Source organism: Xiphias gladius, chromosome 18 (genome assembly GCF_016859285.1).
Source record: "Xiphias gladius isolate SHS-SW01 ecotype Sanya breed wild chromosome 18, ASM1685928v1, whole genome shotgun sequence".
NCBI classification, from domain to species: domain Eukaryota; kingdom Metazoa; phylum Chordata; class Actinopteri; order Istiophoriformes; family Xiphiidae; genus Xiphias; species Xiphias gladius.
Window position 1 is genome coordinate 19,669,368 of NC_053417.1, and position 12,020 is coordinate 19,681,387.

Consider the following 12,020-nt stretch of genomic DNA (forward strand, 5'->3'; position numbering starts at 1 on the left):
TGTGTTCTGGCTGATCTGAGCACCTGTCTGCCTGGATGCATCACCCTAAAGGGCTACCGGCTGTGACACCGTACAACATGCACATGCTAGCAGCACAGACGGGGAAGTTTGAACATAATGCAGCTTCCTCTTTATGTGTTTGTTGTGTGTCAGGATGAGGCCCCTGCAGGAATCGCCTCAGCCTCATCTACATGGGCAAACCCGTCTGTTGTTTCCTATTTTCTTTAGGAAGGTGGATTCCACTTGTGGACCTGAAGAGGGGAGAGAGGCTTGAGAGAGAATGAGTCTGTTTGTTAAATAGGGAGCTTGTTAGTGAGACAGATCCTATATTAAGGACCTGAGCTGGAATGTGGGTGGGTTTTGTTTGCTTTCATCCTGTTTTGGCCTTTAGATTTCATTGTTTTGGTCTGATGAGTTCAAGTGTGAAAGTGCTGTGTTAGATGTGGAGGTTATACAGTGTATTTTACAATATGCTCAAGCAATTTTTTTTATGATAGTTTGACGTAACTTTGTGTCTGTATGTGAGTATTACATATGTATGTGTATGCATGTGTGCGTGTGTTATGTCTATGTGAGGAAGCATTTGTTGACAGAGACCCAGGGGGTGGCATCCTGCAGAAGGGGACAGGCCCCGAGGGTGTAATCAAAGCAAGGAAGCACACTAGGGATAAACACGCACACATACACACACGCAAACAGCTCCTCATTTGTCATTCTTGCATTAAAGGGAAATTAAAGTTTCATACAAACTGAGTATTATTTTTAAACTTTTGACCATCATTTCTATTGGTAAAAATAACATTATACACACCAAGTGAATTAACTGTAAATTAAATATGGAGACTTGTTAGGCAGAAATCTGTACAGACTTGATGCTATTCACATTAAAGGGGTATTCCAGCAATTTAGTGTTGCACTTCCAGCTAGTTAAGCAGCAGCTGAAAAAAATCGAAACAGCACAGGCTGAGAGATACTGACTTTTGGTCTCTAGTATGAGTCAATTTCCAAAAACTCTGGCTCCTACATCTACCATAATATAGCTTCATGCTAGTTTCATTAAATACCTCCGTCTTTCAAACTCCATGCCCCTGATTTGTAACGCAGGCTTCCTATTTTAAGTTCGTGGCGTCCGAGCCCAAGCTTTGATAACCCTGATGATATCACTGTGACATCATCAGTCACAGTGGCTCCCTCTAGAGCAACAGAAGACGCTTTGCAAAGGTTTTAACAGGCTCAGTAGGGATACAGTACGTTACAGAAGCCTACAATTAAACTAGCTCTTAGCGGTGAAAAGCAGGGCTCGGACCGAAACAGGACCAGTGTTGGATTGATAGAATAGGTCCGTGCAGCTTGTTCCAACAGGCTCCTGTAAAGGCCCTGAGAATGTTATTTTGGGCAGCAGCAGGGATGACTGCCAGCAAGTTTGTTTGTAGAAAGTTCCCTGGCCATGTGACGGCGGGAATGTTTGCTGCTTTAAGCTGAACTCTAGCCTAAACTAGATGAGTCCTCTGCTAGCTTCCTCTGTGTCACAACTGTGTGACAGGCATGCCAGGGCTCGGTTTCTATATGTGTATGTGTGTGTATACGAGAATGTTTCTGCACGCACTGTATGTATGGCTTAAAGCTGCTGCGTCCTTTATGAATGTTATCTGTGCCCGTTCAAAGCAGGCCCCTCTGGTTTCTTACCACTGACCGGCTGACGGCTGTTTTTGTTCGTTTCTGGCACAGAAAGGCCCGAGCGATCTGGAACTGGTGCCGGAGGAATACTCGGTGATGATTGGTTCCTATCCCTGTAACATCAGCTTCCATAATGACCAGCTGTTTCACTGCACTATCAACGGACTGCTGAGCTCCAGTGAGAGGGAGCTACCTGTCACTGTAAGTACTCAACCATATAAAACACCAAAATAAAATACAAAATCACTCCCAATCTCATGTTGAAAATATTACTTGTATGGCCCCGATAATTTAAGGATATCACCCATCTGTCACACAGAACTCAAGCCAAACATTTAGTCAGAATCCAGACTATTTGCGATGTTCATTGAAACAGATTTGATCTGCACAGATCTGTGCACAGTCAGTGATTTTGGTGTGTCCCTCTCTATGCATTATGAATGGTTTCTAGTCTCTGAGCATGCCACCATGAATCAGCAGTTAGTTGGGGCGGTGAGCAGTCACTCTGTGCTACAATGCCACAAAAGAAGAGTGAAATGTTTACCACTTATCCTTTATCGCTTTAATCCTCCTTATCGGTCTGTCTATCATCAAGGACACCATCACCTATCGCGCAGAGGATCTGCTGACACTGAGACCCAAGTCCTCTGAGTCAGTGATTATTTCACTCCTCTCTTGTGTTTTTATTTTGTCTCCGTGTTCTCTCTTTAACAATTAAAGGTCTTAATCAAGACATGGTGGAGCCCTGGGCAGTCCTGATAAAACCAGACACTCTCTTTCCTCTACCCACGTTTCCCATCTGTTGTTGTTCATTCTGGTTTGTTTTGATAGGGCTTTATTAAGGGGGGAAAGCATTCATCTATATTCAAATGTAAGCCAGACTGTGAGTGGTTTGCTGAAATAGCTCGGAAACATATGTTAGTCACTCTGTCTGTCAGCTGAGTTGTACTATAAGAGCAGTTTCCCAAATCTCACTCAGTAATAGAAAGAATGCTCTTTTATCCCCCCCCCCCCTCTCTCTCGCTCTCTCTCTCTCTCCTTGTGTACCTGTGGCTCACCCAGCCCCAGTCTTTCTCTCAGGATGTCTGAATATAAACACAAGAAATTAGCAAAGACATAAAGGCAGGGCAAGGTTCAAATGAGATGTCATAACACAAATGGGTGGGCTGCTTGCACGTGAGAGGTGAGGATGATTTGTGTGCACATTTGACAGGGGCATAAATACACAGGGAAGGTATATTTTCCTGTGTGTCAGCACATTTGAATGAATGCATACATGTCGGGCTGTAGCATAGCTTACGGCCATTTGTGATTCTTCACTTACTTAAGGTGGCAGATCTATTTTTACATGCCTGTGTTGTGCTTGGCTCTGAAGTGTAGCCGAGCTGCAGAAGGATGTGGGGAGGCAGCATTTTTGTACCCCGAGCGAAACAGGAACATGGAACAATGGCATTTTCCCCTCCATTAGATCAGGTCTGGCGATTGCAGTCTCTGGAAGAGGGCCTTCTCTCGCTGGTCTGGGTAAATAAATGTCTGGACCAGAGAGAGAGAGGGGGAATGAGAAATGAAGGAAGGAGCCCAGTGAGCTAGTTTCCCCATCAGAGTAAGACCAGCGTAAGAGGGATTTGCTCTGAGGATTGGAGGCTTTTTATCTGAGGTCCTTTTTATGAAGTATGTTCGGATTGGGGTAGGAAAGGGAAGGATGTGAGGAGGGACCACAGAAACCCTGCTGACTAATCACAAGGCAGAAGTGAAAGTCCTTTTCTCTTCATATCTGGGTTACTCTGAACTGGGTGACTCTTCTAGCTCGTGGCAGCGAGAGACCATTTTTCAAAATCTACTGTCAATTTTTTTTGGGGGTGTCTGCACCTGTGTCCATGAAAAAAAAAAAGATGTCGTCTGCATGTGTGCAAACACTTGTGTTCCCATTAAGAACATGTTCCACTGCATGAATTATTACTCTGTATTACAAAGAAAATACTTCATGCGCCTACTGTCTGTCCTGATTACTGCTCTGTTTGCCTCTCCCTCTGACTCTGTCTCTGTCTTTGTCTCTCTCTCGCAAAAAATCTAATTTGCTTTATTGGCGTGATCGTAAGTAACATACATTGTACATACATAACATGTATGTACTGTATAATAATCTAACTTAGAATTTCTAAGAAGAAAGACAACAAAGGGTTACATTTGACTCTATCATTTAACAACCAAGGATCAATGGTGGTACAATCATTCATCTGAGGACAGTAGCTAAAATTACATAATTTTTGACAGTTACAGACTTTAAGAAAGAAGTCTATGCCCTTATTTCCTCTCACTTGGACAACTATAGTTGTCCGTACTACTAGAATAAGTAATTTGCTTGCCTGCAGGTTATCCAAAATGCTGCCACTTGGCTATTAACAAACTCAAGGAAAACAGATCACATCACTCCCATTCTTGCACAGTGCGACTTGTGACACTGTGTAAACAGCGGATCACCTATAAAGATCTTATAATTGGGGTATTTTGCATGGGTGGTCTTGACTAATGAGATTAAATCTTCATTTCTTTATTTTGTATTGTATATTTACATATAATTTATTTTTTTTTAAACAGGTTGTAGTGTACAGTACTATTCTTGAAACACAAACGGTTCCTTATGTGTTGGAACAATACTCTGTTGACATATGGTACAAATCGAAATTATTGTCTCGTACAAAGCAATTAGAGTATAGAGCGTTACATCAAGAACTTAACCAAAAGTCAGTAGTGCTAAGGAGGAGAAGCTCTTTGTTTGCGATGTACTGTTTTATTTAAGAGTTTTTTTTTTTTTTTTGACAAATCTCAACACTGCAGCTGTATATTTGGTGTCTTAAGTCCATATAGGGTGCGCACAAATAGACAAGTACTACTACAATAAAAGCAAAACAAATAGGTGATGAAAATTAAATAAAAGAATATATATGACATGAAGAGATATGCTTTAGCATTTAGGTAATGGTGACAACCGCAGACGAAAAGCAATAAAAGAAGAAAAAGAGGAGGCAGATTTTGAAGAGCGCTTTTCAGTTCAATTTGTTTCTCTTTCTAGGTTCAAGTGGGGAACTTCCGTCATACCATTGCCAAAGTGCAGCTTGGTGGGAGCGAGCTGGCCATCGTGGTATCCATTGTGGTGTGCTGCGTGCTGCTGCTGCTGTGCACTGTGGGTAAGTTGTGTGTACATGCTCGCTAGCAGAAGATGGATGTTTGCCTGCTGTAGCAATGGACACTCCAGATGTGGAACAGATAAAAGGAATTCGGGCGTCATAGTTTCCCACACTTGCTTCCCTCTACAGCACCCATTGCACAAAGACCTCACTGTTACTACTGTCTACTCTGTCTTTGTGCTCACGTGTGTCTGTGTGTGTAATCTTTGTGCAAGTTTGTGTGCAGAGCAGGTGTATGGGTGGAAATTGGTGCTAATTGGTGCATTTCCCAGCTTTGAATCTGTTCTCAGATATTCACAGAGCCCTTTTTTTTCTCTCAGACTTTGAGTGTAAGCTCACTGTTGAAATAATTTGGGCCAAAATTTTATTATCACATTCACAAACTTGAATTTCTGAGAAAATAATTTTCATTTGCATGTTCTAACAATCAAAACATTCACGTACATATTTTTCAAAGGCTCACAAAAGCTTATATACAACCCTTTCTGAACATAATTCATTGAACTCACGACCCATTTCGTGATCCTGTATTATGTCCTGATTTACTAGAAGCTATCAGTGTGATAACAGTCTTTGTTTTCTCAGCTCTTGTAGTGTACTGCACAAAGAGTCGAAGGGCGGAACGCTACTGGCAGAAAACCCTGCTCCAAATGGAGGAGATGGAGTCCCAGATCAGAGAGGAAATCCGTAAAGGTGTGTTTACATAAGACCGCACACGTGCACAGACACGTACACACACCCTCTATTCTTGTATGAGCTCTGCTATCAAAGTGATATAGACCACAAATTATGTGTTAGTGTCCACTGACATGACAAAAAGACAAGAAGACAGAAATATTTGTTTATTTGTCTGTTTGTGCACGTCCACGTTTGTGTGCATGCAAAATGTGTGTTTGCTTGAGATTTTTTTCTAGTCTGAAGGAGGAGGGGAGATACAACAGTTGACAGATTTGTGCCTAGTAAGCATGACTCATAAAATACAGAGTCTGACAAATGATCAGTCACACGCAAAGACACTCAGTGGCCACATCGCCTCTGCTGGGTCTAGCCTATAGGGACAAGACCTGTGTGTGTGTTTAGTGTGTCTGTCTGCGAGTGTGTGTGTGTGTGTGTGTGTGTGTGTGTGTGTGTGTGTGTGTGTGTGTGTGTGTGTGTGTGTGTGTGTGTGTCTAGGGCATTCGAGTAAAGCCATGCGAAGGCCACTGCACGTCTGAGCACTCAGATTTATGGCATAGAGATGGGGGAGACGGATAGAGAAAGAGAAATGGAGGGAGGAAGCGATAGGAGCGGGAGTCAGGGCCGCGAGTCCGAGGAGAATCAGAAGCGTGGGAGGGAGAAGAGAAGGGGAGTGGTTATTTAGTCGGAGGACGAGGATAGATTTGTGGCCGAGTTCAGGGCGAGTGTGCACAAAGCAAGAGATAGTTCTGCTGAGAGGAAAGATGTGATAAAAGCAGAAGAAGGGGGAGTGAAAAACGATGGGAAATTGACAAATTCCAGGTTTTAGGAATGGGAGGGTTTTGGTATTTGTCTGAGTAGTGAGGTAGTTGGGAGCTTTGGTATTCAGGCCTGCTGCATCTAATCAGGAGTTGAAGGTGTGAACTGACTCGTGGTTTTAGAGGACACTTTAGTGAGCAGGAGGATAAATAACCCGGAGGAGTAATGAGGTCTAGTATTCCCTTCTTTCTACACAAACAGAGAAACTAGCATTGTAACCTAAATACATCTCTCATCCTGCAACAGGAAGCACTTTTCCATAAAGGGATCTCCGGCATCTCATTAGGGGAGAACATTATCCTCTGGTAGAACATGCTATCCAATAAACTGGCTACATTATTAGCATGCAGATTAGATTCGGTGTCTGGACATGCTGATACTGTTTCTGCATGTAAACCTCAGCCTGCACACATGTTTTGGATGAGGGCCTCAGACTGGATTTGGCTGCTCTGATTGTCGTTTGGTAAATATTTGCCTGTGTGCCATGCTGAGCTGCACAATCTGGCAAAGAGAGAGAGAGAAAGGCAAAAGATCAGAGGATTAGTATTTTGTATATATAGTTCTGAACCACAACATGACACCAGGTCAAAGAAATTAAATGATACAATTCTGTGTCTCATCTAAAATATCTTCCAGTGAAATCAGCCAGTTTCTTTCAGATCCCACAGCAGCTTGGGAGAATTTGATGGTTATTGCATTAGCCTGAGAACAGATTTCTGACTCATTTTGCTTAGCAACAAATGAAGCCTGATGAGCCAGATACAATAAACCGCTCTGGTTTAAAAACAGGATTTATGAGCTATTGGGTCTTTCTGGGGGGTTTCTTTGTCCTTTCAGGCTTTGCAGAGCTGCAGACCGACATGACAGACCTAACCAAGGAGTTGAATCGCAGCCAGGGCATCCCCTTTTTGGAGTACAAACAGTTTGTCACACGCACGTTCTTCCCCAAGGTGAGAAACCCTGACAATACCATTTTTCTCAATGGGGTTTTAATTTTTTCCCCCTACATGTCCCATTTCACATTTCCCACCGCTTGTAATATGCAGGATAAAAATTCACCTTGTAGCTTTTAAACATACAGTACACATCTAGAAAAGTGTGTCTCAGTTTGGCACCCTGCTGGAGAGTTAATGTGTTCTCTGTAGGTAAGCATTTTTCTGATGTGCCATCCACCCTGAAGTTAGACTGTGGGTCTATCTGTGGGCGGCTGTTTTTCCACCAGTACACACAGGCACCACTCAGCAGGCTTTGTCTTCCAACCACAGGCATGGACTTTCAAGGAGACAGAATAATGGTGGGCACTGCGACAAGGAAACTTTCCCCTTGATTTCTCAAAACATACTCCTCACTCAGCTCACACACCCACACTGTTTAGCAAGTATACGCACTATTGCACAATGGTAGCCTCGCTGGTTAGTTGCAGTGGACACAGGACACTGTTTTTGGTTGTGAAGGAAGTGAGTGGGGAGAGTGTTGAAATGTTGCATAGAGGGAAACATAAATAAAGCGTTGCTGCCTCGGTATCGTCTCTCCATAATTTTCCACGAGAACAGCAAACACCCTACTTGCAACCCTTCATGATCTTGTTTTTTCAAAAGAGCGTCTGGTTGTCTTAGATTACACACACACACACACACACACACACACACACACACACACACACACACACACACAAACACAAAGCAGTGTTAGACGCAGACTTAGACACAGTTAAAATGCAAGCCAAATGTAGCTGTCCTGAAATGACAGACTGTGTTGAAAGGCTGCCTCTGGGTCACTTTGTCTCTCAAGCCATTAAGGCTCATAATGTTTCTGTCACAGTGTCATGTTTCCTTTTCATGGTCAGTCTGGGCCTTTTTAAGGCCTGTTCATGAAAATTCTACCCTTTGCTTTCAGTCTGCAAATTTACCACTGAAGTCTCAAGGCCAGCTCTTTTTGTCTTCCCTGTCTATCTTCCTTCCTGTGTTTATGACTACAGCTGACTTTGTATTACAGTTTTCTGTGTATGTTTATCTGTGTTTCAGATGTGTTCAGATTATGAGAAGAGTTTGGTTCAGCCCGTTTATGAGAATAATGCTCTTGGCCCTCGAGCACTGCCAGAGACCCACCCGCTGCTGCAGGACTGGCAGGTGAGGGGTTAAGCCATTAGGATGTTGGGTTACGTTCTGCTTTCTTCTGCCAGAGTGCCTTGATTTGGGTCCTTTTTCACTCCTTTGCTTCTCAACTGGGTCACACTGAAGCTTATTAATGCTTCACGGTGTGCTTGTTGTTGATGAGGAGTAAAGAAAGGCATATTGTGCATTTTTGCCTTTGTGTACTTGTTATAATGAGTGTGGAGCATGTCAGTATACCGTATGTGTGCGCTTTCATGCTCTTGTGTGTGCATATGTGAATACCAATGCATGTCATTCAGTGGTTTCTAGTGACTGATTTTCAACTTGTCAAATGACAAACTGCTCACGAAATTGATGGCAGGTTGTTGACACGCTTCCCACTGGCTCTTGGACAACCAAACAGTGTGCTTTTCATTGGAATCCATCTCTAGTTGTTGTGTGTGTGTGTGTGTGTGTGTGTGTGTGTGTGTGTGTGTGTGTGTGTGTGTGTGTGTGTGTGTGTGTGTGTAATTGAGGGGCAGACGGGAGTGAGAGTTATAAAGGGAGAGTGGGAGAGGGAGCATGCACTTTCACACACCTCAGTGCGAATGTGTTCTGAAAGTTAAAGCACTTGCGTGTGTGTGTGTGTGTGTGTGTGTGTGTACATTAGAAAGAGAGAGAGAGTAACGATTGCAGTGCTAGTTCTGGGTCGGCAGCCGGGGGGGGGGCCTGTCTAACGGTGATGAAGTGCCTTGGATCCACATCGTCTTCCCAGGAAGTGTTTTCCAGGTCACAGCAAATAAATCTCACAGGCGGGCATTTATCTTAATGGACACTCCTGTTCTCCTTCTGTCAGGCTGCAAACCACACCATATGGCTGCAGTCCAGAGGGAAGACTTCATCACACTGCTGCTCAGTCGCACCCATAGATAGGCCATACTCATTATGTCTACCTGGGACATTTAGAGACAATCACACACAGTCAGGGACCGGAGCACGAGATACAGAGAGAGAATCAGAGAGGAGGGCTGTGCCCAAAGAAGCACAAGGAAGAGCTGTGATAGAAAGATGAAGTGGTCACTAGATGGGTCACTCGAGACGAGAGCTGGTGAAATAGACGCGGGAGGGTGCAACAGGTGTGTAATTCAGTTTGTGTGAAATCAGGCAGAGGAATAACTGTATCAACCCCCCCCCCTTCTGTCATCAGGCCACCAACACAACAAGGCCTAACATTGAGGAGGGCATCACCCTGTTCTCCACTCTCCTCAATAACAAGCACTTCCTGATCACATTTGTCCACGCCTTGGAGCAGCAGAAGGACTTTGCTGTACGAGACAGGTAACAGCTTCAACTAATGTATGTTTGACAGTTAAACAAGAAACTGAAAAGGCATCTATCCAGATTTACTTTCGGCCATTATGTAGAATTAAGTAGAATTTATTTAATTGCACTAAGTGCTGAGTGAACATTGTGAGAGAGATGTTAATTCAATTCTGTGGTCGTTTTTGAGCCTGTAGTTAGTGCTGGTATCGCTGCATTGGATTGGATTATATTGTGAGGTGGTTTTAAAGCTTCTATGATGTATATTTTTATATAAACAATGGATCAAGTGATTACATGTAATGAGAAGGGTGTTGCTTTTACAGATGAACCCAGAGAATTATCACCCAAATCTGCAGTTCGCTTCATCTCCACATGCTATTTGACCATCTTTCAGCTCAGTGTTTTGGTTTTCCAACCCACAACTTTAACGTTTTGGTTAACTCTGACCGCTTTTATCAACCTGCTTTCCAGCCGCAGCTGACTGCTTTTTTTCTTCGAAAAAGCTCAAAACAAAAAAGCAAAGAGAATTTATTTATTGTAAAGTTGTTGTACTGGAATGGAATGGAATTACATTGTCCAATGATTACCACAGGAAATTCTTAACTACTCATGCAAGGCTCTCAGGCCGAATCTATAGCTGCTGTATACAGCAAAAGAGCATCAGTAACACTGTCTTCGTATATACCTGGTCATCTCTCACTGTAGCTTCCCTGGATTTAGGGTCCTAAAACTAACCAGTCGTTGTGGAGAATCGGAGAGAAATATCAGAGGCAAGACCACATCCCTGTGCCAGCTCAGCGTCAGCACTTACTGACTGATGTAGCCTCTTTCTCCTGGATTAAAGGGGCTTTGTTGGGGAAATCCCCTGCACCTCTGGACTTAGTCACTCAGACACTCCCTGCATTAGATCAGGGCTTTATTTGGCTCTGCAGGCACAGGTTCTGTTGGGAGGAGTGAGACTTGTTGTTGTTTCTGTAATGTGGTTATTTTGTTTCTCCACTGACAGGGCATGTTTGCAAGAGTATGTTTTTGCTCATCTGTCTCCTCCGCTAATCTGTTTTCTCATCCTTCAGATGCAGCCTGGCGTCTCTGCTCACCATCGCCCTCCACGGTAAACTGGAGTACTACACCAGTATAATGAAAGATCTGCTAGTGGACCTGATTGATGCTTCGGCTTCAAAGAACCCCAAACTGATGCTGCGCCGCACTGAGTCTGTTGTGGAGAAAATGCTGACCAACTGGATGTCCATCTGCATGTACAGCTACCTCAAGGTGAGGGTGGAAGAGAGGGAGGCTCATCAAAGCCATGAGACAGATTTGAATGATAAGAATTGCCACAGCTCTGATTTTTCACTCCACCGCTCACCTTCTTCAGGAAACAGTGGGTGAGCCTTTCTTCCTGCTGCTGTGTGCAATCAAGCAGCAGATCAACAAGGGATCCATAGATGCCATCACAGGGAAGGCCCGCTACACCCTCAATGAAGAGTGGCTGCTCCGCGAGAATATCGAGGCCAAGCCACAGGTCTGACACCTCACATACCCTTAGTTCATCCTCAGTTTCACATCCTCCGTTTGGCTTAGCAGAGCTCAGAGGTCAATGTCAAACTTACGCGTTCAATTAAGTAGACTGCTAGAAAGTTTCAATCACGCTGAAATTCAAAGCCCACACATTTTTGCGAGGTATGAAATGTATTGTTCTTTGTTTGCTTTTGCAGAACATCAACGTGTCCTTCCAGGGCTGTGGCATGGACTCGCTGTCTGTCAGGGTCATGAATACAGACACAATCTGCCAGGTGAAGGAAAAAATCATAGAGGCCTTTTATAAAAACCTGCCCTTCTCCCAGTGGCCCCGAGCAGAGGATGTAGACCTGGGTAAGAGCATATTTTCTCTGATTATTTTCATCCTCTCCCCTCCCCAACCCTCCGAGATATAGTAATCTCCTTTGCAAAGGTCAATTCCTCTCATGAAGCTCAACTAACCTGAGGCTGCAATATAATAAATGACAGAATACATCGAGGAGAGTGTACAGTCATAATCACAAAGAGTTATTGCTTTCAAAAGCTGTGGAGCCTGCAGAGCTGATTTGATTAATGGCCCGAGAATATTTCCACAGGTCGTGACACGGAAAGTTAGAGCACGGCTGCCCCCTGTCTCACATACATTATTTTCCAAATTTAGGATGAAATTGCGTAACATCACTTTCCTCCCTTCTCACGTCTCCTCTCTCTGGCTTTTCTTTCCTTC

At 43.7% G+C, this 12,020-nt stretch overlaps 1 protein-coding gene across 1 annotated transcript in view; it reads left to right on the plus strand.

The window, feature by feature from the left end:
* plxnd1 (plexin D1) overlaps positions 1-12,020 on the plus strand; it is a 63,306-nt gene that overhangs the window by 40,368 nt on the left and 10,918 nt on the right. The window contains exons 19-27 of the mRNA XM_040153965.1: positions 1,729-1,878; positions 4,751-4,865; positions 5,451-5,558; positions 7,197-7,309; positions 8,384-8,488; positions 9,660-9,790; positions 10,849-11,047; positions 11,151-11,297; positions 11,491-11,647. Of these exons, the coding sequence (XP_040009899.1) occupies positions 1,729-1,878; positions 4,751-4,865; positions 5,451-5,558; positions 7,197-7,309; positions 8,384-8,488; positions 9,660-9,790; positions 10,849-11,047; positions 11,151-11,297; positions 11,491-11,647 (1,225 nt within the window). The remainder of the gene's footprint in view (positions 1-1,728; positions 1,879-4,750; positions 4,866-5,450; positions 5,559-7,196; positions 7,310-8,383; positions 8,489-9,659; positions 9,791-10,848; positions 11,048-11,150; positions 11,298-11,490; positions 11,648-12,020) is intronic.